The 27,133-nt window shown below is 32.6% G+C and overlaps 3 protein-coding genes across 4 annotated transcripts; 1 reads left to right on the plus strand and 2 right to left on the minus strand.

Annotated features, from left to right (window-relative positions):
- Nucleotides 1-834: 834 nt before the first annotated feature.
- LOC114185152 (DNA-directed RNA polymerase 2B, chloroplastic/mitochondrial) lies at nucleotides 835-12,766 on the minus strand. Its single transcript, XM_028072706.1, has 19 exons — nucleotides 11,500-12,766; nucleotides 10,639-10,854; nucleotides 10,423-10,556; nucleotides 10,266-10,332; nucleotides 8,906-8,964; nucleotides 8,180-8,297; nucleotides 7,897-8,010; nucleotides 7,571-7,702; nucleotides 7,078-7,494; nucleotides 5,570-5,620; nucleotides 5,034-5,104; nucleotides 3,844-3,928; nucleotides 3,484-3,636; nucleotides 3,326-3,400; nucleotides 3,120-3,209; nucleotides 2,966-3,013; nucleotides 2,168-2,282; nucleotides 1,882-1,985; nucleotides 835-1,536 (listed from the first exon to the last, which is right to left on the minus strand). Exons 1-19 carry the CDS (start codon nucleotides 12,544-12,546, stop codon nucleotides 1,426-1,428), a joined length of 3,207 nt encoding a protein of 1,068 aa, XP_027928507.1. The 5' UTR covers nucleotides 12,547-12,766; the 3' UTR covers nucleotides 835-1,425.
- A 5,423-nt stretch (nucleotides 12,767-18,189) lies between these two features.
- Nucleotides 18,190-19,238, plus strand: LOC114183078. The gene is made up of 2 exons (XM_028069926.1): nucleotides 18,190-18,255; nucleotides 18,781-19,238. The coding sequence occupies exons 1-2, from the start codon at nucleotides 18,198-18,200 to the stop codon at nucleotides 19,086-19,088; spliced, it is 366 nt and encodes a 121-aa protein (XP_027925727.1). The 5' UTR covers nucleotides 18,190-18,197; the 3' UTR covers nucleotides 19,089-19,238.
- Nucleotides 19,239-21,194: 1,956 nt separating this feature from the next.
- LOC114183375 (alpha/beta hydrolase domain-containing protein 17C-like) lies at nucleotides 21,195-25,948 on the minus strand. 2 transcript variants are annotated; one of them, XM_028070385.1, is made up of 7 exons: nucleotides 25,554-25,948; nucleotides 25,418-25,454; nucleotides 24,358-24,594; nucleotides 24,193-24,240; nucleotides 22,376-22,815; nucleotides 22,189-22,294; nucleotides 21,195-21,349 (listed from the first exon to the last, which is right to left on the minus strand). In XM_028070385.1, the coding sequence occupies exons 1-6, from the start codon at nucleotides 25,853-25,855 to the stop codon at nucleotides 22,222-22,224; spliced, it is 1,137 nt and encodes a 378-aa protein (XP_027926186.1). In that variant the 5' UTR covers nucleotides 25,856-25,948; the 3' UTR covers nucleotides 21,195-21,349; nucleotides 22,189-22,221. The 2 variants fall into 2 exon arrangements, with proteins under 2 accessions (XP_027926186.1, XP_027926185.1); XM_028070384.1 differs by lacking the exon at nucleotides 21,195-21,349 and having other exon boundaries at nucleotides 21,817-22,294; nucleotides 25,554-25,947.
- Between the last annotated feature and the right edge of the window lie 1,185 nt (nucleotides 25,949-27,133).

Here is a 27,133-nt window from a genome sequence, read left to right on the forward strand (position 1 = left end):
GTAAAGACAATTAAAAGCAAAAAAATACCAGATTTAAGAATAACACTGATGCCAAAGTGAGTTGAGAAAATTTTGATCTCAAATGAGAACTAAAGTTAGAGAGAAATGAGAATTGAACGAGACATGATAAATGTCACTTCTGAGGAAAGGGGAGAAATTTGGAGCCTAAGAATGACATTAACAAAAACATGCGATATGGAAATGGTAACACCAGTCTATGAACATACTTCTTTTAAAGTCATGATTTATAATTATAGTTAGGTAAGAATGTTTTTGGCCTTGTACCTTTTTGTCTTTAATTTCATACTGAAATTTAGTATTTAGTAACTACTTTTATGTCAGTTAAAATAAAAACTGAATTTACTTCCAAAATTTTGATGATTAGTTTATCAATTTGAAAATATAAATACCAAATTCAAGTTTGATAAAGATACACAACAAAATATGATAAGTTCTTTCCTTGTCATAGGAAGCAATGCCTCGGCCCTCTTTTTAAGAATGAACCATCGTTAAAGTATTATCTTCTATCACAAATGGTCCCTAAAAATTTATATAAGTAATCTCTTGATTAAAATTCATGTTAATTAGTCTTCAAATATCAGAAAAATCCTATGAATTAGTCTCTAAATGTTAGCTAAATATATAAACAGTGCTAAATTTATATATATGGAAATTACTTGTATAATTATAATATTTTATGGACTACTTAAAAGAAAGGGCATTACTTGAAAGACTATTTTGGTATGTCCAACCCTATATTGGAGGATTATTACATTACCAGAGTAAGTCAAATGAATAGTGCATCCGCCTTTGTCAGCATTAACCATTGTGAACTGATGACCGATGACCAATATGTGATGGATTAATCACTAAGCTTTTACAGGTTGATACACGTATACTATAAATAAATCATGTAGGTACACTAGTCCAAGCAAAATTGTTTTCTTCATATTTACAGAAACAAAAAAACTTGTACAAATGTGAATGAACAGTGTAGAATTCCCTGCTGTTTTCAAGATGCGCTGCCGCTATCCATACCATAAATTGCATGGTGAGTGGGAGCAGAATTGTCACAGATTCGCCACCCATTGTTAATGATACTCCACACCCTTCAAATAATAAATGAAATTCGTTGCGCGGAAATGGAAATTTGAAACCTTTGGCTCTTCTTCGGAACCTTCAGAAAGCTGCACCAGCATCAAAGATTTCTGACTCTTATACTGTGTTAGCAAGAGGTGGATTTCCTATCATACCATAAAGGTACTCCTCAAGGCTCTGGGTGCCTTCGAAGATATATACATCGCCATTGAAATAGCCTCTCCATAATGGATAGCTGTCCTTGCCATGCTCACACAGAAATAACATGAGATGTCAGTGAGCCCTAAAAGACACAGTCCAAGCCTTAGACAAGGCTGCAGATGGTGATCAGTTGAAGAAATATGGTGACTCTAAAACTTCCCTTAAGTCAAAGTCTCCTCGTTCGGGCAAGGGTGGAAAAGATAGTGAAGGGAAAGAACTCTGAAAGCTTTCCAGTAACTGTTAACAAAATATGTAAACACAAGATAAAAAAAAATGATTAGAATTAAATAACAAAGTAAGATGCCGCACTAATTCCTTTCTTTTGCAATCCAAAAAAAAAAAATTCTTGAGTCCACACATCTTTTTGAAATAACAGTGTCATGGTTTTCCCATCCTTATGAGAAAATAAAGTACTATTCAAATCCCAGAAAACAAAGCACACTCCGCAATGAAACATCTGTTATTCATTTACAGACATCTACGATCATCAATCAGGCTGGGGCCTAATGCAATCAGTTTCACCACAAATATGATTTTAAGTAGGAACAAAAGCATTGGATATAAAGAGCAATTAAACCATACATTTTCCAGTACTGGGGTCTCGTAGAGTTCTACAAATTTCTCTCGCAGTAATCTGTTCAATTTATCCACATCACATGCATGCGTCCAATATGAATCATGAACCCCTACAAGCATGCAGTACAAATTATTCATCATCGGCATAATAATTTAATAACTAAATATGAATGGAACACCACAAGCACAAGCTTGGTTCCCTTGTTCGTTCAAATTCCTGGTAAAGGGGTTCAGCAAGGGTCCTGTACAGAAAAAGGGATGAACAAGAGAAAGGGGCCAATCGAGGAAATACCTGCAAAATCCAAGCCTTCCTGTTTGCAGGCAACCGCAGTCATCATCATATGAGAACCATCAAGCGAGTGAACAAAATTTGGCGGAAATGCTGTCCTCTGCCTCCTAACCATGACCTAGAACATTTGAATTGAAAACAGACAATTTAAATCTGAAAAATGTAAATTAAAATACCAAACCCCAAAGTTTATATGAAGATGAAAAAACATTTGAAATGACCATGGGCATCTCATTAAGGACCAATTTTGCTTGATGTGAAGTCTTGCAACCCACTGGAATCACAAATTCCTAGCATAAATTTTATCCTTGTAAGTAACTTTACCCTGCAATCATTTTTTGTTTTTCTACAAAATATTCCCATGTCTTCCTTTTTCTTCTCAGTTAACAAAGTTGTCAACTTTCATATAGATTTTTTACATACAGCAATTTATGAACGTAATTTCAATGTGCAATATAAGAAATTTTGATATTAATTAAAAAGGTTAATATCAAATAAAAAATCATGCAATGTTCATGGTTATTATGCTATTTGAAATTCTGAAACTTGCAATGTACAAATACATATCAAATATAATTATTTCAGTTTATTAAGAGAAAGAAATTCAGGAACATTGGCCAAGAAGCTCAAAGTTGGATTTCCAAGATTTGATCATAGCAACCAATCAATGGCCATCTTCACACACACTCTCGTGTCAATCACACCAGCAAGATATCTATATTAAGGTTAACATGGGAATTACATTTTTTGGGAAGGGGATCCCAATGTTATTCAAAATAAAATGATGTAAACTTCACTTACCTTGTCTGTTTCTCGTTGCAATGTCAACATCTGAAGTGAAGTTTTGATCTGCAACACAATAATAATAGATTATTAACCTACATTGACCCTTGAAATCCTAAGAACTTGGAAGAAGTATCAAGGATGCAATCCTAACAAAACTCTATTCACTCACAATATGTGTTCCTAGTTTTCGGTAAGGTTGCACTACAGGAAGTCCAAGAGGAGTGCTCCAGCGTACTGGTTGATTTTCAGATGCAATTATCTGTTCAAATTGTCCTCGTCATTAAGTATACAACCCAAAATATATGTCTTTCTCTCTCCATTTCCAGTTATAAGAATATGCAGTGTACGTAAATCAGTACAAGGAGTACAACATACTTTCGCACAGTCACCAAGCCAGTTCATGATACCTCGCGCACCTTGAAACATTTCCTCTAAGGCAGTTAAAGTGACCTGATAAGTGAGAAGGGAATAAAGATGAAACAAACAACAAATATACACCTAATAGGTATTTAAAACACAATTAACCCTCAAACCTTTGCAGCATAACAAGAAGCACCAAAGAGCTCTGTATCATCTGAAATGGCATTCCTTTCCTTCAATCTCCTCTTTATCTGTTCCCGTGCACCAATGTAAGTGACACCATACACTGATGTCATCACTGTCTGCTTAACCAATTTTCTATCGACCTATAAAAAACTCAAGATCAGCACAAAGTCAGTGGAGATGAAGAGTGAAAAGGGAAAAGCACACCATTACCTAGAAACTAGAATCGGTTACACAATAAATACATTTATGATTCCAGGAAGACTAATTTACACTTTCCAACAACCATAAGTAACCAATCATCTTGCCTAAATACGAACCTCATCAGATAAAAAAGAATAGAAAATAACCTGATTAACTAAAGCCTTCGCATGAAGAGCGTCAGGAAAAATTGTAGGATCTTTCTGAGCATCCCTATGCATGATGTTTGATACTCTGCATAGAAATGATTTTTCTACAATTGAGTTGTTTATTTTGAGAACATTCATCCCACAAGGAAAGATACGTGTCTACAAAAAAGAGGGCTGCACGACCAAAAGAAAAGAAAAGCATTCTATACAGAATAACTACAACTAAATAAAATAGCAGACCCATGACATAATTGGATGGGAGCACATATCGTTCATAGAGAAGACATAAAACAAAAAAGGTCAAACACTGCATTTATTTCATTTATCTTCAAATAATTCTAAAAGCTGCCAACAATGCAAGAAAGTTGGCATGCTGTCCTTAACAGCTTAGATCTGTCCAACCAAAAGCAAGAGATTTTGAATATTCCATGCTTACCAATAAATTTTTAAAGATATGTATGTCATCATCAAACTTAACCCTGAAGAGGCGTTTGGTACAAGGCGAGTTCTTTCCTACCAGAAATCATGATTCCCAAGAATCACGAAATGATTAAAATATGTGTGATTGATTAATCATAATATTTGGGAGAATATTTATATGAGTTTCCTAGGAATTAGAAAGTAATGTGGTATTTTTACGCAAAACATTAATTAATTACTACATTAAATTATCTAACAAAAGTAACATGATATTTTCACTAAAACTTTGTCATGGAAAAAATTGAGGAACATAGCTAAAATCATCCTCAGGAATTGTTTCCTAAAAATGTCATATTTTAAACATTGAACCAAACATGCAAAGCAAACTTTCTCAGCTTCAAATTCCTGGGAAACTAAAAACTCCCTTGTACTAAGCATCCACGATGCTCCTCAACCAAAAGCACCAACCGGAATCATACAAAAAAATTCTTAGAGAAATATTTAGCAGGTTCATGTTCATTGAGGTGTCTCCCGCCCTAAACTTCAACTTGAGAGGAAAACATTAGGATTCTCAGAGGAAAGACAGACGTACACAGAAATAGTAGGTCCAATCTTGCTGAAAAACAGTATTACGTTTAACATACATTCAGGACATTATACATTTGTCTCGTCATGTATAAATATTGTTTTTTTTTCTCACAAAAAAACGAAACATAAAATCAAGCAGTTCAAATTTTAAGCTATATACACAACAATATACAAAGACTCACCTAGCTGCTATTCCTGAGTAAACATCTGCTGGCTTCTCTCCTGCAACTAGATTGACAGCAACAGCTCCTAACTGAATAAAAGTTAATAACAAATGACTTGACAGGTATTTCCTCTGGAAATGCAATTGTTATATTCAAAATTGGGAAAAACATAACAGATGGCATGCTATTCGCCAAGCCACAGGGACCAGAAGCATGTTAATAGTTCTTACTGAACATATAATAATCACATCTGTGCTCATAAAGCTGTACAGGACGTGAGCATATGTTTAATCCAGTGCCACTTTTGACAAGACTAATTAGGACAAAAGCCCAAACAGACAACAAACTTGATAGTAAAATCAACCAGATAGTACAAATGTACAGAGATATGATCTTAATCTACTCAGCCAAAATCATTTTCAACAATTATCTAAATCTTAAGATTTTGAGCTACATTCAGAACAGATATTCAGTCCCTTTTCTCTAACTTGAATTCTGATATCTAGGACCAGAGAAATTGAGAAAAAAAAAAACAATGTGACAAAGGTCTTTACCTTGTCTCTCCCTAGGGCAGCATAATGTTGTAAACCATTGCAGGAGCCATCCTAAGAGAGAAAATCATGGTAGTCCAAATAGTGATCAGTTAATAAACATGATTCATTTTATACAGAGATGACAAAAATGATAAACATTACAACAAGTATGAACATTACATGGTTAGTAGAGGTTTACAAAGTTTGTCAATGATTAATTCTAGCTGGCAAAGTTGAACTTGTAGGGAGTTCAAATCTGGGGACCTTGTTCAGACGTGTGCATCTATTTTCCAGTAATGATAACCAAAATTACTACCCTCTTCTTAGCAAATACATTCATGCACTCATGGTAGTAATCCCTCACATCATCCTTATAATCTTACTCTCTATATAGAGACAGGTGAACAAATGCAAATTATATGCACATATACAATAGGATATTTAAAATCCAAAGTATCTAGGTTAACCTGAAAAATGGAACATGCCTAATTTTAGAGGTTTTGCTTCTGTATACATTTCTTAGCTTTTCTCATTCTTAACTCAAATGAACAAGCAAAGAAAAACTGCTAATTTTGGTTTAAATTTGGCTTTTACCATTCGTAGCTTAAACAAACAAGCAATGAACCCTAATGTATCAATGTTCATCTTAGGCAACTGACAAGGAATATGGTCCTTACACATAAGAGGAGATTATTGGTTGTTAACCTAATTTTATAAATCTAGAGCTAGATCTCTTTTCATCCCATTATTTTGATAAACAGCATGGTGCCTGTATGGAGTGTATCAAGATCTCTAGACACTTCTTACTCCATGACAATTTGAAGATCCTTTGTCTGCTTCTATTGATTGGCTTCACGCTGCCTCACAATTTAAATTAAGTCCTTCCACGATAAGCAAATATAAAGAAACTTGAGAACCGCAGTGCAATTTTATGACCCTAGGCTTGTAAAGTTTTCCATGTTGATTCAAGTGATCAAATTTTGGGATAACCCGTAAATCCTAATATGACTTCGGCATCATCTTAATGGGAGTCTGAAAACATCGCCACTAGATTTGTCAACTCTAATAAACAATTTGCTAAGATATTTACCAAGTCACTAAGAAGAACAAAGATTAATTATATTTGCACCAAGTTGAGCCATATGACTTGTATGCTCCAACTTGAGAGGGGTGTTATAATAACAAAATTAAGGTGTGGATCCTTTATAATCAGGAATATCTGGATTACATATGTATTATTATGAATGTTTTTATTTATTCTCCTATCATATCTTTATTATTACAAGATATTAAACCTCCTCTATTTATTGTATTAATTTTGATTTCTCAATATAAATAAAGCACCCTCATGTTGTGTTAGAAACACCCATTTTTAGCTCAATGTCTTACTTTCCAATAGTTTAACAATTATAAATAATTGGTTGGGACTAGGAATACGTAATGTGATTTTTTGCCACTCCTATTATCGACCTAATTTATTAGATATGGTATATTTTGATATGCTAAAATTCATTCAACCATGCAAATACCTGATGTACTGGAATATGTGAGATGAATGTTTCGGGTGACGGGCTTTTCAAAGCTTCAGTTAGAGTTATGCACACAGCTAAGCACTGCAATGGATCCTCTGCTTTCAACCACCACCGCCTCCCTTCAAGAGGTTTGTCTGCAGAATCAAATATGTCTTCAAAATGATTTTCAGTAAATGCTATGCGTCCCTCATGGGATAGTTTATCAACACCGCCAGCATAGAGATTTGCTAAGTGTATCTTCAGCCACCGTAGGCCAGACTTTCCAAGAGGGCGTCCATCTGCGAATTCCAATATTCCCCGGCACAAATCTGAACCAAGGTGATTTAAGTGTGGGTGCATGGGATATGCACGCCCTCGGAAATCAACGTTGTGTGGGTAGTAAAAGCCCTCTTCATCCTTCATTTTCCGTGCTACCTGTACCCATATTGGTTGGGTCACCAGACAAAGAATATGGATTACAAACTAATGACATATTGTTAAAGAGGCTTACAGTAAGTTTAAGTTCTGTGTCACAACGTTGTGAATATCTCTCTCTGTTCTCTTTCTGCACAGATTTGACTTTCCACCTCCATTTCTTTATCTTTGCTTCATCATCAGTATCTGGTTCATCAGGTAAAGGAACCTGGCAACAGAAATTTAAACACCATTTCAAACCATAGTCAAGTCTCTTAAAGCATAACTTCAAAATATGAAATTCATAATCCGTAGACCATGTGAGATGTAGGCATAGTAATAGTCAAACAAGTTAATAAGCTACAACATAATCAGTTGACAATTATTAAAACAAGCAGACAACAACCACTTAATTGTACTTACATCATCGCGGTCCACCAAATCAGCAAGACGGCCTCCACTAGCCCATATCCTGTCTACAACACTCAGTACCTTTTTATTTATCCTCCATTTTGTATGCCCAAGAGTATCCAGAGCCTGATCACATGAGTTTATGTTTGTTTAAGAAAAATTCCTTCCCCAACTCTTATTTAGATAAAAGAATAGTGAAACGCACACTGGTTTCAAACACCTTCCCTGAGTAACCCTAAAATTTGTATGTAATGCAGTGTACCCAACAAGCATGATATCTATAACAAATTCAGACCTCAAATACAGGCTCTAATTGCTTCCTGGGGGCCCTCTTAATAGCTTCTCGTTGTTGCCTGACTCCATGAGTACGCATGACATAAGAAGGTAAGAACAAGTGCCCACCTTTGTCATAACTGTGAAAGTACAACAAAGAGAAAATGGAGAAGTCAGCACTTAACTCAGACATTCAGCTAAAAGAAAAAAAAACACGGTAGTGATTTATTTATTGTAAACATTGATTCATGTGATTGACCGTGTATAAGGAAAATGTTCATTCACATTTTGAAACTGATTGTAAATGGAAGTTTATAGGGTTAATAGTATAATTTAGTACAACAAAGTACACTGCAGACTTGCAATAAGCATAAAGTATCCTCAACAACAGGAAAAAAATAAAAAGCCACAACAAAAGAAACGAAAACATGAATAAAACAGGGTAGCCCAATCCCATTGCCAATAAGAAATAATATATCCCTTAAACAAATGACAACCACAGCCCAAGCATTACCAGAGAAGCTAAGAGCTAATCCACGGACAACCAAATGCATCAAAGGGTAGTATATTAAGGAGTATCATACGCTGACCATCTTCATATTTTTGTTACCTTGTTTGGAGTTTGGACCACCTTCTAGCCCCAATTCATAGCATTAGTTTAAAGAAAAAGCTTTGAAATCATACCCAACTATAAGATAGAAATACAGAAAGGTAGCAAGACAGCAAATAAATGCGTTAGTTATCATACCCTGTCCAGTTGACTGGTGGAACCAACATAGGCATATAAGGAATAACCATATTTTTGGCCTGTAGAAAAATGGAAAATTTCAAAAGAAATAAATGACTTGTAGAATCCATGGACGCAAGCAGAGATGGTTATAAACAAATACACACACAAAAGAAATATATATAAATATATATATATATATATATATATATAAGATATTAAGATGCAATCATCAATTGAGAACTGATTGAATAAACAGTACCTACGCTTTAGCTTTGATACCCAATAAGATAAGCTAATAAACCTCTGAAAATTGATGTCATTCAATCAGAGAGATATGGACAGTGTCATGTGAGATAAAAGGACCAATTTGTTCATTGATAACCATCTCCCCAATATAGTATGAAATTCTCCCACTGGAGAAACTCTATTCATCTACACCCAAAGACTTGACAATAAAATATGGATTCTACATAACCACTATCCACACCATGGGCTATGGCAGGGAGAGAAGTATATTTAAAAAGAAGAAACAAGCTTTGATGTGCCACAAGCATGACTATAACACCAATTAACTCCAGGGTAAGCAGGTAAATTTACTACCACCCCCATTGGGCACCAAAATCCATTTAGCAAACTGATAGGCCCATTTAGCAAAACACGAGAGATAATGAAAAGAACAACAGAGCATAATACTGGAGAGATGTCCCTAGATGCGATAAGCAAGGAACTGCATTCGTGGGCTTGGAGATAAAGATATAGTTCAGAAGCTTCGAGTATTGTGCTCCAACCTAATAATAAACCACGTTGACAAAAAAACCGCACGTTCCTACAAAAGTTTTCTAGGATCAAGGGTTTAGGTCTTATCATGAACTGGGAGTAAGTCTATATAGGACAATATTTAAGGTAGTATCCTGATAAAATCACTACACTAAGTCTAAAGTCCAGGAAAAAGTTAAATTGGCAAGATTTTGATCTTACAAGTAGGCTTACAAGTACGACTGTAAATGCTGGAAATTCCTTAATATATAGACTTACTGTGAACTCAAAGTCTAGGAAAAAATATTAAATTGATTTTGATCTAGCTAGATTCTCGTGTATCTCCTTAATTCTCTCTCCTCTCTTAACTTTATCATCATTATCCTATGATTGTCAAGATCCAGCACTGTCATGATTATGTAAAATTTTTCCTAGCCCTGATTTAATTCAGGATCTAAATTATCAATAAAGAAGTCCATGAGCTAAATCTCCTTTCCAAGTCAAAGGCTTAGTACCTTTGACAAAATAACAATGCCTAAAACGTTACTGGGAGATATCCCGAATGATGAACAATTCCATTTAAATTTCAACCGAAGAACAAAAGGTGATCGAATATACTTACAGTTCTGTCAAGGCCTTTAAGAATTAGAGGGTCACATTGAATAATACCATATCTTCTGCTTGATTTACTGTTTAATTAAAAACAAAATCCAGAGCAACAATGTAAAATACTGCTGGAAAATTTAACTTGACTATGAGAGACAGAGAATAAAGCTCACATTGACTCTTTTGTCACTGTTATAAATGAATGAATAAATGCAGGTCGGATATCAGGTGCATCATCCAGTAATTGATCTGATGATGGTTGTATATATGCTGTTTGCAACAAGAGCTCAATTAAACGGCTTCCGACCTGTGATGTGGAGAGGGTATTGTCTAATTAAGCAAACAAAAAGCAGAAGCAAAATTTATAGTGTAGGAGAGACTACACAAACCTTTGTCTTTATGACTGTTCCCCACGCTTTTGTATTGTCCTTGTCCTTCACCAGCCCCCTAACTGCGGCTAGCTTTTGCTTTTTCATCAAATCAATGACTTTTTTCCGTAGCTTTTGTTCTTCTTTGATGTCACCAACAGACTCGACTGCTTCGTTTTTCTTGCTTCTATCACCCTTTTTCTTCTTAGTTTTCTCCAAAAACTTGTATATTCTAACCTGAACCATCAAATAATAAACAGTACATAAGGTTGTACGCATAACAAGAGATTCAATTAAGATACAGATAGATATACAATGTCATTCCAGGAAGTTTATTAATCAGAATAAACTGTAGAACATACATAACAAGACAAAAAGAATGAACGTTTTGCCGTTACAAAGTCCCAATCCTCGAGCCTAGTAGTTGTATCAGAATGTGTATGTGATATGTGGAGATATAGATTAGCTTTAGTAAGGAGTGTACTCCTCAGCTCTAAAAAACCCTTACATCACCCATATCCAGTCCCATTTTATGATTGCCACACCTGGTTCCAGCCCACCTCCAACATAAGTGTGTACATTTTTTCTATTAAAAACATAACAGGAAAGCCATATTTTTATTTCAACATACAGGTAACTATGTAGATCTTCAACTCCTCGAGATATTCCACTCTGCCATCTCCATCTTTTTAAACTTCCTCCACATTCCCACGAGTTGCCTAAGGGTTTTCCTAAGTGACATATAAAAGATCTGAGAACTTTCCAGTTCTTCTAAACTGACACGATAGGAACACACTCGAATTTACAGAACATAATTCAAAACAGTGCGAAATGAACAATATAAAACAACCACAAAAAAACACGATCAATGCAACATCCCACCTCATTTTCAATGGCATCACCTATACCGCACGCAGCCTGCACAACCCTGGCAGTGCCAACGGTGGCATTCTCGGTTCCGGTCATCAAAAGCCCCATCAACTTATGCATTGCGATAACCGCCATCTTGTCCGCCGGTAACTGCACAAAGTACGGTGCATAGGCTGTCCTATTCCTCCCTGAATTATACATTTCCTGTTCCTTGGCAATGGCATCCCTCAGAGGCTCAAACCAGCCAAGAAATAGCGACTTCATGTACGGCAAGTTGGGTGCCAACTTCTGCTCACACATGTCCGCCAAAAGCTCCCTATACTCCCTTACCGCCTCCTCCCACACCTCGGTCTCGATCTTCACCTGCCTTCTTCTCAGCTCCTGGTACCTAGACTGCCCCACGCCCTTCACCTGATTTTGCCACCTATGACCAACCACCTCCTTCTGCTTCTCCTTCTTCATCCCCTGCAACAGTTCTCGAATTCCACCAATTGGGGCAGCCTCTTCATCCTCCAATTCACTCTTCTCTTCTTTATCCATATCCTGTAACAGCTGTTGTTGAATTTCATCAGCCGGGGAAGCCTCTTTCTCCAACAATCCACTCCTCTCTTCTTTATCCATCTCCTGCAACAGCAGCTGCTGGATTTCCCCAGCAGCCTCTTCCTCCATAAACTGCACCTGCTCTTCTTTATCCATCTCCTGCAACAGCAGCTGCTGAATTTCATCAACAGAAGTCCCATCTTCATCTACGTCCGTGGAAGAAACCGCCTCAGCAACGCCGGAGAACCCTTTAGCGCGCAATGGAAACTGAAAACGGTCGCACCTAACACAGTATCGTTGTGGCAAGTTGGACAGAATATTGGTTCTGGGAGAGTAAAGGGAAGCACGGGAGAAAGAGAGGAGTCTGGGAGAGTGGAAGTTGACGCTAACACCGCGGCAGGCTTGTCTCGCAGCGTGGCGCCACATGTTCGATGAAATGACGGAGAGAGAGGGTTGGGAAAGAAGAGGGCAGGGAAGAGAATCGAGTCCCTTGGCGAGGGAAATGGAGGAAGGGAACATCAATTTGAATGGAATGGGAACGAGACGAAGGAGAAAAGAAAGAGAGGTGAAGATGGTGAGAGTGGGAAAAAGGGTTCCAAATTCATAGAGCAGTGAGAGTGTGGAATCATGGAATGAACGAATGAATAAATGAACGAAAGTGTTTCGCCGCCTTTAACAGAACGAAAGTTGCGGGAGTGAAGAATGCTATAGCCACGACGGCACAAAAACCCTCCTCGCGATTCAATGGGGTTTTGCAAATAACCTTTTAAGAAAAATACTTGAATTAGTTATGTTCATTTATAAATTATTTAATGGTAAAAGTTACTCAGGATAAATTCTCCAAAATGTGAGAAAGTGTGATAAAAAAATTATGCATTTATAAAATAAAAATGTATAGGTCATTTTTTTCTTTTTAGTTTAAAATCAAAAGTTACGTGATTTAAATAATAATAATGATAATATTAGCATAGTGTTAATAATAAGTAGTTAAGTTGGATGGTTAAACTTGATGTAATTGTAGTTTATATTTTAATAATTAAAATGGTATATTATCAAAAGGTATCATGTTTATATTTTTATATTTATTTAATTCAATACATACCATATTAGTGTTTTTACGAGCTTCAGTAATACATAATTTTTAAATATGATTATATATATATATATATATATATATATATATATATAAGTTTGATAATATTAAAATGTTGGGAAACGATTTTTTTTACAAAATTTTTTTTAACAAACTTTCCCAAAAGTTGATGTGGTGTGTATGTGTTACATTCTTGTTTCTACATTTTTAAAAACATTTCAATATTGTTGCGAAATAAAATAATTAAAGTTAATTTTCTTTTCCTTTTCTAATTTTTCAAATTTGAAATCCGTTGTTGCTTTTATCGACTTTCGTCTTTTTTTTTTCTACGGTTTTCGTCACCATGATTTCTCTTATATGTGTTTTCGTCCCCTGACATTGTATTTGAAGTAGGTACACTTGCGTCTTTGTGTCTATTCTTTTTGTTAGAAGACGTTATAGTAAACTTTCATTCCAAGTGTTTATTTGTTTATTTGCTTATTTTCTGGTTTAGGATTTTTTTCAGGATCCTGTTTTTGCATCCCCTATTTTGTGCCCATACTCTTTAACAACAATGAGTAAGCATTTTGAAGTCGGTGATTACAGTAATGACAATGAGGTATAAATGTTTTTTTCATAAGTTTTTCTTATTTTGGGTTTAGGGTGAAGAAGTCCATTTCTTTTATCTTCAAATATTTGATTAACTAAAGGAACGCCACCATATTATTTACACGCGAGACTTCTAAAATTACGCCAAATACATACGTTATGAACAAGTCTAAACATGAGACCCCTGAAATGTCACTATATAATCCATTTTTTCTCGAAACGACTTAGAACATAAAACACAACTATGCAATTGGTAATCGATTACAAACAAACTGTAATGGATTACCAAATTCTGATTTTTGCGGATAACAAAATTATGCAATTAATTGATTACCAATGGGATGAAATCGATTACCATGGCCAAACTGGTATTTTGGGCTAGCACCAGCCTCACTCCAACCAGTTATGCAATCTAAACACAAAGTTTAAGCTACATTTTGAAATTCAATCAATAGCTCAACCAAAATCACACATTACCACTTGTTCGTACTATATGAAAATCTAAACACATAACCCATAACAGTCCAACATTTCAACATACACACCCACACTCATACTTTCCAATTCATTCTTAAAATCATGCAGTTTGACGCGTAAACCATACCAAAATGACATTCCACACACAATATAAATTAAGCACATTAATTAGCATTAAAGTCATTCCAAACCACCTAGCACAATCACAATTGCAGTACATACATAGGAAACTCCAATTCTCAACAAAAGAAACCAATTTCCACAAATTTAGCCATCAAAATATACCAATCTAACAAATTTCACCTTCAACATGTTTTATGCAACCCAACCACTCAATTCAATCAAACAATGCAATTCCAAGCTCACAAACACATTTCATTACACAACCAATAATTAAAACGAAATTCAACATGAAATACATAAAATTAGCTTTCCTCACCTTAGTCAAAGAAGTTTCTTCCCAAACAAGGATTCTCTAGAACACCAAAACGCACAAGATCCCCTATAGAAACAACAAAAATTTTGATTAGAGTTTTAAGTCTACCATAAGTCTACCATTAAGCATATCTCTAAAACTACATGCAACTCTAGGACTCAAAACATAACAAGAGGGTAAAAAATGTGACTTACTGTATTTGACTATTTAACATGTGGTTGCGTATAGCTCCTCACAAGGATCACAATTGTGATTCTTTATCGTAAGAGATAAAGATTATAAAGAGATGAAGATCGAGTAAGATAAGCTAGAGAAAAGTGAGTGAGAGAGAGAGAGAGTTTAAAGAATTTGGTTGTAGAGAGATGGTGGTTTTATAGAAATGAAATTTAGTTAGTGAAACCTTTATATAACTTAACCCTTTAATATTACAATATTGCAGTGTTATATTTTTAATAAAACCATCGATAATCTTATACTATTTTATAGGACATAAAAAAACATTTAAAATAAGACAAATTTCTTTCACACAAACTTAATTGAAAAGTGTACACACGTTAATATGTCTTACATTTTTTATTAACTTATAATCAAGCCAATAACTTGGAAATATTATCATTTACCTTGTTAAGCATATTCTATTGTTTTCTTTATCTTTAACACAATCATTTCCCATTCAACGAACTAAAAGACAACCTCTTAAAATGTTATCTACAATGAATCTCATTAACAAATATTCTTTATATAGCATCACATTATGATAAAAAAAATATGTATAATTATAAATATAACTTTATTTTATCCACTTTCGTTTTCTCTTACACTTTTTTAAAAGAAAACAATCATGAGATTACGCTCCTTCACTTATATATTTGAAGATATACTTTATAAATAAAAATAATATTGGTACCACACCACTTAGATTATAAGCAATAAAGTGAGTAGTAGTAGTATATAATGGACTTAAAATTATGATGTTAGAATCCTTAGTAAAAACACTTTAAATTTGTATTTGACTTTTTTTATATTCTTGTAGTAAAGTATTGTGAAGTTTAGGATAAAGTATTGCTCTCGAGAGTATGTGATATGAACCTATTCATAAAAGACTACAATTGTTTATGACTTTGAATTCCTTCTGATATAATCAAGAAATCAAATAAAAATAAAGAAAAATTAGACAGGAATCATATATGTCACAATTTAGAGAAAATCCCTTCTTTAATGAAATAAAATTTAACATATGACTAAAAAGTGTTTTTATCAACTTTTGGTATCTCTGTATATAAGTAGGTACATATAAGTTTAAGAAAACCTAAAAACTATAAAATAAAGTCCAAATCCAAAAACATAAAAATATAAATTAATTTGGATATTACTTTTACACCCTTATCATTTTTCTCCTACACCCTGTCACTTATTTTATCATTTCCTAATTTCATTTTTGGGTGGGGGTTGAAATTTGGAGGGGCGGAGGAAACTTTAGCCATTAATTTAAAAAAAAAAAATCCAAAAACATAAAAACATAAACTAATTTATAAAAGAAATCCAAAATTCAAAATCCAAAAACATAAAAACATAAATTAATTTTTTTTAAAACTCAAATTGCTCCACTCTTTCATGTCTCTTGAATTTCCAACTTTTTGGAGCATCATAGATTCACAAAGATATGTTCTTCTAATTCTTTGGCCCTTGATCTTGTGATAGGTCTTTTAAATTGCAAGGTTTTCTCTTCAAGTTCTTCTCTTAGATCCATGGATATCACTTCTATTTGTGTGGGTGTACTTAGAATTAAAAGACATATGAGAGTAGTCTATGTGTTATAAAAATTATATAGTATTATTATCCGGTTGTCATTAGACAACAATCTTAATGTTTTTCACAATCACTCTTTCACTTTCTTAAAAGAAAAACAGTCACAACATCATGCTCCTTAAGATTGTTGCACCTCTCGACATTTATGTGTGCATTATATTTTATAAGAAAATGTTTAGGAACACCATATTTATTATTAAATACAAAATGTTCCTTTTGGCAACATTTTCATAATGTCAACAGAAGTACCTATACGAAGTGTCTGACACCTTGTTTGATCTTCCAAAATGGGTTCTTTTACAAGAGTGGGTGGTTTTGATCCATTTATTACAAAAATGGATCAATTTACTAATTAATTACATGGTAGAGTCAATTTACTAATGATTTGACTAGTTTTTTTACAAAATTGGGTCGCTTTGATTTATTTATTACAAAGATAGATCAGTTTACTAATTAATTACATTGCAGATTTGATTAACGATTTGATTTCTCTCTATTTTTTTTTGTACTTTTATAATAATTTATAAAGTTTTATATATATTTTTTAAAATAATTTTTTAACAATTTGATTAAAATTATTTTAAATAAAATTTTATTATTGTAAATTTTATAATAAAATGAAACAATCAAATTTAAAATATAAGTTTTAAAATATCAAAATTTTTATAAAATTTTATTTAAAATATTTTTAATCAAATTTTATTATTGTAAATTTTATAATAAAATGTAATAATAAAATCTAAAATATTAAGTTTTAAAATATATAAATTTTAATAATTTTTTTAAAATATTTTAATCAATTTTATAATAAAATGTAATAATAAAATTTAAAATATTAAGTTTTAAAATATCAAAATTTTAATAAAATTTTATTTAAAATGTTTTTAATCAAATTATTAAAAATTTATTTTTAAAAAATATATAAAACTTTAGAAATTATATAAAAATGAAAAATAAATTGAGAGAAGTCGAATCATTAGTAAACTGATCGTGTCATGTAATTAATTAATAAATTGACCCATTTTTATAATAAATAAGTCAAAATATCCATTTTTGTAAAAAACCCTCCAAAACGGTATAAATTAATTGACTTCTCCGATTGAAGTAAATTTTAATATCAAACATGAAAAAACAGTGGAGAAAATGTTATTAAAATTAAAGATTTATACTTGATTGATTAATTTCAAAATACATAACATAACCTCCAAAACGGTATAAATTAATTGTCTTCTTCAATTGAAGTAAATTTCTTTGATGTCAGTTTACCAATGACTTGTGAAAAAGAAAACTGAAAGATTACAAATGAGACCATTTTTAATATTGGTGAATAATTAATTTTAAAAGTTATTTAAAATAGTTATTATTTAATGAATATTTTAATAATAATATCATCTTCAAATAAGAAAGGTCTTTATACTTCTTTTTATGATTTCAATGTATGTATAATGTGATATCTATTATTCATTAATATATTTGTCTTTAGATGAACGTTTCTCTTTTATTTCATCTTTAAAATGATAACTTGTTGCCAAATGGTGACAACATACATTAAAATCTGAAATTTGTTTTCTTGTCAACTTTTAAAACCGACATCAATTTAATGCTTGAATTAAATTGAGGCTGTTTTCAAACAATATGTGATAAAGTGGGGTGTTTGTAACGTTAATGAGATTTAAATGCAAGAAAATGATTGTATTGTTGTATTGTTTATGTTCTATATATTTGGTGAGAATGAAGCATTACCCATGCACATCTCAAATCTCAAATATGGCTTCCATTTTTAACCTTCTCTCTTTCATTCTCTTCCTTTCTCTGCTATTTCCAGGTAACAACTCATTCCTTTTATCTTCATTCTTCTATCCATCTTTTCAGAGAACTCACTTTTTGTTGTTGTGCTTCATTATGTTTTAATATTCTTATCGTTGTATACTTTAAATTTAACTCAATTTCATAAAATCAGTATCTAAAATCAAATCAGCATGTGGATCTCTGGTTGTTGACGTTGGGACTTCCAACAATTTTGCTTTCTCATCCCCAAAAGAAAAAGCAAAAAAAAGAATACCAGTATTGTCAGTTTTAAGTTAACAACAGTTTTAAGTTACAGATTTAATTGCACAATTTATCATTCTATTGTTACTATTCTACTATCCAAGATTTTTTCTTGCTTGACCTTAACGTTATGTATATTAAATATATAATTAATTATTGTCAATATATAAGTTTCTTCATCTCCAACATCATAGGATGATGAAATCTGAGACTTTGAAAACCCTAAACATGCATGCATGCATGCATATATATATATGACAGAAGATTTATCTGCTGATTGTTGAGAATGATGAAAGTGCAGGCAATGATGCATCAAACAATTGTTTGAGTGAGAACCAATCAAGAACAGGAAACTGGGCACATGGCATGAGTGAGAAGAAAGTGAGGATTATTAACAGATGTGTGTGTTCAGTGTCAGAAGTGAAGCTCAACTGCACTGATTTTCAAACCTACAAAACAGAAGATCCTTCGATTTTGAACATTTCTGGTGATGTCTGTCTTCTTAAAAATGGTTCTTCCATTTCTACTGATGAAGCTGTTGAGTTTCTCTATGCATGGGATCCTCCCTTTCCATTTCAACCTATCTCCTTCAATCAATCATGCCATTAGAAAAAAAAAATGTGTTTTTACACCCAATACAACTACTTTTCACAACCACTCTTTCTTAGGTTATTATATAGTCATTGAAAATACAAATAAACTGTATTTGTAAAGAGAAAAAGAGATCAAAAGTTGAAATAGTGGGTGAAAAAGTTTATAAATCACATATAATTATTTTAAATAATATATTATGAGTTAATCAAAATAAAAATACAAATTAAATTTTAAATGAAACATCAGATAGAGGATGTAGAAAAAGTAATAAAGTAAATTTTCTAAGAATAAAATAATGTGCAGAATGTTGAGGAAACTCAGTAGAACTAAAAAAAGTTAGACAGTACACAAAAATATGAAGAGTATACGATTTAAAACCATAAATGAAGAGAAAACATCATATTTAAATATTTTTCTTTTCTTTTTGGCAAAGTATTTTTTGTTTAATTTTTTATTATTTTGTCGTTTTTTCTTTGAGTTACAAGTGGCAAAAGTTTATTTTTGTACTCTCTCAATAATAATAATAATTATAATTATAGATAGATACTAAAGTTTAGAAGGAGATAATTATTATTTTCATAATAAAATTTAATGTTTAGCCATTAAATGTCTCGATATTTGATATAAAACTTTAATTAGATCCAGTAAATTGGAATAAATATTAATTAAAGAAATTATTATATATGTTAACATCTGATGTGTAATTTACATTTAGCAATGATGAGTGCTAAGTTTCACAATTTTTTAATGTTATAATTTATTTATAAGAATAAAATGTTTTAACTTGATTAGTATTTTTTTAACTTCAAAATGTTTTACTAACTAATCATAGAAAAATACAATGGCTATAATAAATGCTTAAAACAGTGGTACTTTTTTTCTGTTCATATTTCAGTAAGTGTATTCAATTAAAAATATTCCAATTTTGGTATAGTTATATTCAAATTAACATAATATAAAATAAAATAAGAAAGTAAAATATTTATGTTAAAATTTTTTATTTTAATAAAGTAAAAATACCATATCATAAACGTGTAATTGCAGCAGTACAAAAATTAATCATCTTATTGTAGTTATTCAACTTTTAAATATTTCATATTATCACACAATAAACATAGCTTCTGAAATTATACCAATCGTGTATGATCGAAATACTCAAAATATTTTAAAGGAGTTATTCATTTTAATATTATACAAATATTAACATTATATACTACACTTTATTATTAATCTATTTAATACCGAAAATTAACTTCGTATTTAACGATAAATACTTAAATTAAGTATAAAATATTTAGCTGTGACCAGTCTCTTCAACATAGAATAATATAGAACAGTCTTCATAAAATTTGAATATTGAGCACAACAAAAAGTTCAAATTAAAATAGTAGAGTTTAAAATTACTTTTCTATTATTATTAATAATTAAAAAAAAAAGATAAAATTGATCATATTAAAATTATAGTTGCCCTTAAATATAGTAATATTGCTGTTCATATATTTTAATAGACTTTATTAAGGATTTCTAATGATATTATTAGATATTATATGTTGTAAGTACCCTTTAATTAAATTATATAAAACGAATTTCAGTGTCAAAATAAAATATTTTAATTTAAATTAGAATAATGGATTCTAAATAAAATAATATAATATGTGTAATTTAAGCAATACACCTAAGAGCCTTATTTCCATCATTAACTTATATATATATATATATATATATATATATATATATATATATATATATATATATATATATATCAGTTATTCATATATTTAATAACAAAAAGTAGTTTTATATTCAATGAAAATTATTTAAATTAAAATGTTGTACATTGCAAGAATTTTAACTGACTTTTCCATTACTATTACTATTAGATGTTAAAATCATTAAATATATTACTATGAGATGATAAAATAAAATGTATTACTATCATATGTTAAAATGACTACAAGTATTATAAATAAATTTAACATTATACTTAAATTTAAATGTTAATGTAATTTTGAAACATGAATAGGTAGATGAATTCTATCATTTCACAATAATATTTATATAAAATAATCGTTACTTTCTATGGAATGTTATTAGCATAATCAGAAGAAGAGTTATACAAATGAAAAATTGTATAAAATGTAACGAATTGAATTGTTAAAAAGCTTTCCGAATTTGACACAGCAGTCATAATATGTACTCAAAACTTTTGAGATTCTGCAGTTTCTAACACAAATGTGTTTTTAGCTTGTAATGAACTCCTTCATTGGGTCGTGGTCCTACATATATTGAGTGACAATGAACACTTTCATCAACTACATATCCATAAACACCATCAAAACTAGATCATAGGAGTGAGTGAGTGAGTGAAGTTTACAATGAAAAAAATGAGTTCAAAAACCAAGACAGGTCACAAACTCATACTAATTAGTAGAGGCATAAAAACTTGTAAAATAAAACCATGCTCTTCTTGGCTATGGTTGATTCAAAGGTCTGCCACTAAAACTATGAACCATATATATGAAGACATGGCTTTCACCTCAAGTTAAGGTTTCAAATTGCCCCTTGTAAGGCACATTGCCATACAACTTATATGGCATGTTGAAAATGGTCAAGAATTCAACTATTATAATTGTCATTCAAGTTAAACTACATTTGTTCCGAAACTGTCAAATCATTGTCATATACATCTATTGAAACCGGTGAAATCAATAAATTTTATAGGAAACAGGGAAAGATAATCACGTGGTCCAGAGCTAATCATCAACATTCAATTGAAACAAAAAGAAAGAACAGTAATGCAGAGAGGTTGGATCCAGTCAGTTTTCGTGTAGGAAATATGTTACTTTAGCAATACAGAAGTAAATCTAACAATGCAGAACTGTAAAGTGCCTGTTTATGTGGGAACCTTGACAAATTGAACTTACTACCCTGGTTAATGTTAGCATGCTAAAATCAGGTTACATTATTAACCACAAGAGGATTTAGCGAAACATGATCTACTATGTTAAATTACTTTTTCATCTATTACTTCAGAAAGTGAAAAGGATAATAACTGAACTTTTTCCTATCACCCATACAACCCATCAACCAATCAAATAATCATTAAGAATACAACCTCAACGTGTAAGCTTTTGTCATGGAGTCATCTTTATGCATGAGTTGCCTTGGGCCTGAAACAATCAATATGGCACAAACCAACTGATCTCACCATTTCACCAAAACTGCAGCACAACATAGAAAAATTGTAAGGCATAACATTAGCAGAACTAACATGAGAACATCAAACAAGGTTTGTAACTGACCGGTCAATACTATTTCTTGCTTTCTCAGGAATTTCTGCTCCGTTACATGCTTTATCAGAGCGATCTATACTCTTTCTTGATTTATCTTTCTTGTCAGCTCTTGACTTTTCTTTATGGTCTGTGCTTATCCTTGGCTTTTCTTTGAAGTCAAAACTTCGTCTCAAAGTCTCCCTTAGATCCATGCTGAGTCTAGGTTTCTCTCTAAAATCTGTGCTACTCCTAGGTCTGTCCAGTTGATCAGGAACTGGTTCAGAACCAGTTTTTTTATACGGTGGCCTCTCAATAACCACAATAAATTTCCTCAGGTGCTTTATATATTCAGGGTAAAGCTCCAGGTTACAATGATTTCCTCCTTTAATCCACAGGGGTTCGTACTTTTGTTTGCAATGTTCCCAAAGTTGCTTCCCGTGGGAGCAATCAACTACATCATCTGCTGTTCCCTAAACGTTACATATGTCAACACAAAAGAAAAACCATCTTATTATACATAAAATGGCTTGAAATTTGAAAGTGATATGTTGATTGCATTTGGCTACTAACAAAACAGCTGACCAATTAAAAAAGTCTAACCCACTACCATGTTCCCCAACATCAAATTTAACTGAGTCAGCTAAGTGTTCATTTTTTATATGCTTTCTCTCTAACTTAAGGTCACACAACCAAAAAAAAGGAAGCACGTCCTAACAATATTTGAATTGAGCTGTTTTAAAATTGATAAAAAGGTTGAAATGAATGTAAAAACAAGAATACATGAAAAGGCTGTGTAGAATGATATCACTAATGTGGCATGGGAATCCCTATACTTTATCAGGTTACAAAATCTAAGCCAAGGATATTTTCTGAATAATAGTTCCCACATGAAAAATTCAAAACTTGTTTTAAGATATTCAATTACCAAATGTTGAGAGATCACTCCAGAATACTCATAAAGATATGAAACTTCATTTTAGACAACAGCCAAGTCGGTTAATAAAAAAAAAGAAAGAGTGAGCTGGAAAGCCTCACAATTTCTCATTGCATTGGGAAATTCGGAAGTCAGTGGACTGTGGTTGTCAACGTTATATTAAAGAATTACAGAAACATATTATCGCAAGCACAAGAAAGAAATTTGGTAGTCAGAAATCCACATATCACTAAGGTCTATTATATTAATAAGAACAACCAGAGAAATGTATGCCGAGGCAATTAGGGGATTGGTTTGGGAGTGTATTGTAGCAATCTTCATAACTGGCAAGGGAGAAGCGATCTGTCCTACTAGTGAAATGGAATAAGCAAAGGGAAGAGAGGAAGTAGAGGGCAAAAAACTTTTGTAAGCGCAGTGACTTCAGCAGCAGCAGCAGCAACAACAATAGAATTTATCAATAAAATACAGTATGATGGACTTGTGCCAGTGTCCTATCGAAGTACTTTGGCAAGGTTGACAACCACACAAATGATGTTTGAAAATCTAAATAGAAAGCTCAGACGGACATCCACAATGACAACAGTCAAGAATTTCTAAGCAACTGAGTGAAATTTAGAATGGCTCTAAACAATGTTAACAGATCAATATAGCTGAATAAGTTTCAGTCAATTTATTATTGATGATGATGATGATGATGATGAGGCCCTGAGGGTATGTACAAAAAAGCAAGAAAATGGAAGAGGATCATCAACTCAGATTACATATTAATACATTTCATAAACTATGCGAGATCCAAAACCATCAAGGTCCATTCCATGATTACTTCAAGTTATTATTCCCATTCCGTTCAGTACAATGACAGATTCTATTTAATATATACTATAACATACTAGTTTGAACTGGGCAAACTCACATGAATTACCAGAACTGGACAACTGACCAAAGGAATTTTATCAATGTTCTGCACAAAAAACAGAAAAACATCATTAAATTGCAGCAATGGAAATCTATGTGTGTGAGGCTCAAATTGAACTATGTAACAACCAATTTATTTAGCAATGATAGGTAGAGATAAAACCTTATAAATGTCAAACCAGTATGTCCGCTTCACAGGATACATGACTCGGAGACCAGATAAGATTGGACTGTGTAGAATGACAGCCCTAAGGTTTGGTAAACGAGTAGCCAAATCTGTGGTGGGTCCACTGCCGACAGATTGGCCATACAGAATAATATCTTCCTCTTTCGCCCCATACATTTCTACCAGGCATTTATATGCAGCTTCTATATCTGCATACGTGTTCTGCTCACTAGGCTGTCGAAAAAATATTCTTCAACTCACTCCCATTCCAGCAAAATATTAAGCTACCTCGTGACTATTTAGACATTCTAACTCATAAAAACATTGAACAAGAATAGAATGATATAAAAAATAAATAAACATCAAGGTTCAAAATGACCTCAATGACTTCGATCATGTAACTTTGTTCAAAGTCATATAGATTTAACTTTTAAGGTAACTGATTGGTGGCATAACTTTTAAGGTAATTGTTGTAAAAGTCAATAAATTTATCATACTGATTAAATGACAATATAAAACGAACTCTTTAAATGATTGGTGGATATACACTACTTACTTGTAATTAAATTCAATTTCTTGTTCAATAGCCATCCAACATAAATCATCTACTTCTTTCGACTTTACTTAAGTGAATATATTATTCTATAATTAAAAGTTCTATTCGTAATTCTTTAATTCTATCGTTCTTAACAGCGTTCCAATTTTTCTAGGATTTAAAAAAAGAAAAAGCTGTCAAATAAGGAAAACTCTTAAAATTTTTAAAAACATGTACAGACGTACGCGATGCATCTCAGTTCAATTGATTAACAACGTTACAGCTAAATCACACGGTTACTATTTCAAGAGGAATCATACAGAGCTCAACAAACCCATATGATCAAGACTCTGTTTGAAAACAAAACAAAAAAAAGAAGAAAAAAAGAAGAACTTTTAAGAACTTCTCTATCAGAAATTAAAAAAAAAAAAACTCAATATTTCTCATAAAGAAGATTTGAAAAGCAGATCCAGTATCATGCAAAATAAATAAAAAATCATTAAGCAGAAAAAAATCGCTTACCTTACCAGAAGACTGACCGTACCCAGAATAGTCATAACTACAAGAAGAAAAAAAATGAAAAATTGGCACTGTGAATAAACAACGTGACACGTTATTAGAAGTAACATAATGTAATGTATGTGCAGTGAGTAGTGACCATAGGAGGTTGACTCGGAGGTGGTGACTCAGCTCGGAGAACAACTCGTACATCTGACCCAGATCGGCGGCGTTGCCGTGGGAATAGAGCAGGGTAGAGGAGGCGGAAGGGTTTGCAATGTAGATGGCAACGATGGTGTTCCCTCGTCTGGTGCATAGCTTCAAAACGTCGACGTTTTCCCTGGTGGCCACCCCCGTCATCTTCAGCTTCCCCGTCACGCCATCCACCCCGACACCGTAGGACGGCGGATTAGGGGGGAAGAACGCGAACTTCGCCGCCATCGACGACGTGACCGCCCCCATTAGTTAATAATTATCGGTGTTCCCAAGTTTGGAATCAATCTGGAAAAAGGAAGAAGAGAAGGCACGTGTGATGTGAGTGTGTGGGTATTGGGGGTGATGATGGTGATGTTTAAGAAGGGGTTGTGAGTGTGACAGTGATGCTCACTTGTCAGTACACGTGTCAGTTCAGGAGAGAGGATGGGTGCATTGTTGAGAGTACACACGGGATCTTTCCTCGTTTCTTTGGAACACCGTAATTGCCATAATTTGAATGCGTATGAAAAAAAACATAAAATGATGAAAATAGGAAGAGACAAGACAAAGAATTGGGACAATGATGCCAAAATTAGATGGTTGGTTATTATTGAATTGGTGAGTGAACTTATTGATCCTGTTATTTATTGATGGAATCATTCATTTGTTAATTGTGGTTTGGTTTGTGGTAATAGTTATGTTTTCTTTTTATTACAAATCCAATAAATTCTATTTAATCAATTTAAAAATATTTGTTATTTATATACAAACATGTTACGGGTACAAGGAGCAAACATTCAACTTATCTTTACGATCTTTTTGTATTAACTTCCACCGATTTGTCCTTTTTTTTTTTGGTTCGATTCTTTTTCATTTTTACTTGTTTGAACGTTCAGACAATCGGGATACTTGTTTAGAAGTTTCCGATGTTTAAATCAATTCAAATCTGTTCGGATAAGTGTAATTAATGTTATAATAATTGCGAAGTAAAAGTTTTCACAAATTTACATGGCCTATTTATAGTTTTTGACATGGGCCGTGATTAGGGATTTTCTAATCATAACCCAATTGTTTTTTAAACTCAATTATTAACTTGTATTACCTTAATTTACTTAACTTACTGATTTAATTTTTGTGCAGCCGTCCGATCGGAGGGCCGTGCATTCTGACGAAGGTCCCCATAATTGTGTTATGATGACAAAATTCCACTAGCATGAACAGCGGAGACCATTCGGTCGTGAACTCCCTTAAATCACTCTAAAAAAATTGTCAAATCAACAATCCAAGGAATTATCCGCCTGTAACGGACGGTCTTCGGTCGCTTATTCTTGGACCGTCTGACCTCGATGATTTAGCTTAAGATATCGATAGGCCATACAGTACAAAACCTAAACTTAAAATTAATATTATATATAAAATATTAATACATATAATTTTAGCCTAAGTGATTTTATATGAAGGTTTTGACCCCACAATGCAATTATATGTGTTCCACCACCATCATCACATATTAATATTATACTGCCAACAACTTACCAAAATCGG

This window comes from Vigna unguiculata, chromosome 5 (genome assembly GCF_004118075.2).
Source record: "Vigna unguiculata cultivar IT97K-499-35 chromosome 5, ASM411807v1, whole genome shotgun sequence".
NCBI classification, from domain to species: Eukaryota; Viridiplantae; Streptophyta; class Magnoliopsida; order Fabales; family Fabaceae; genus Vigna; species Vigna unguiculata.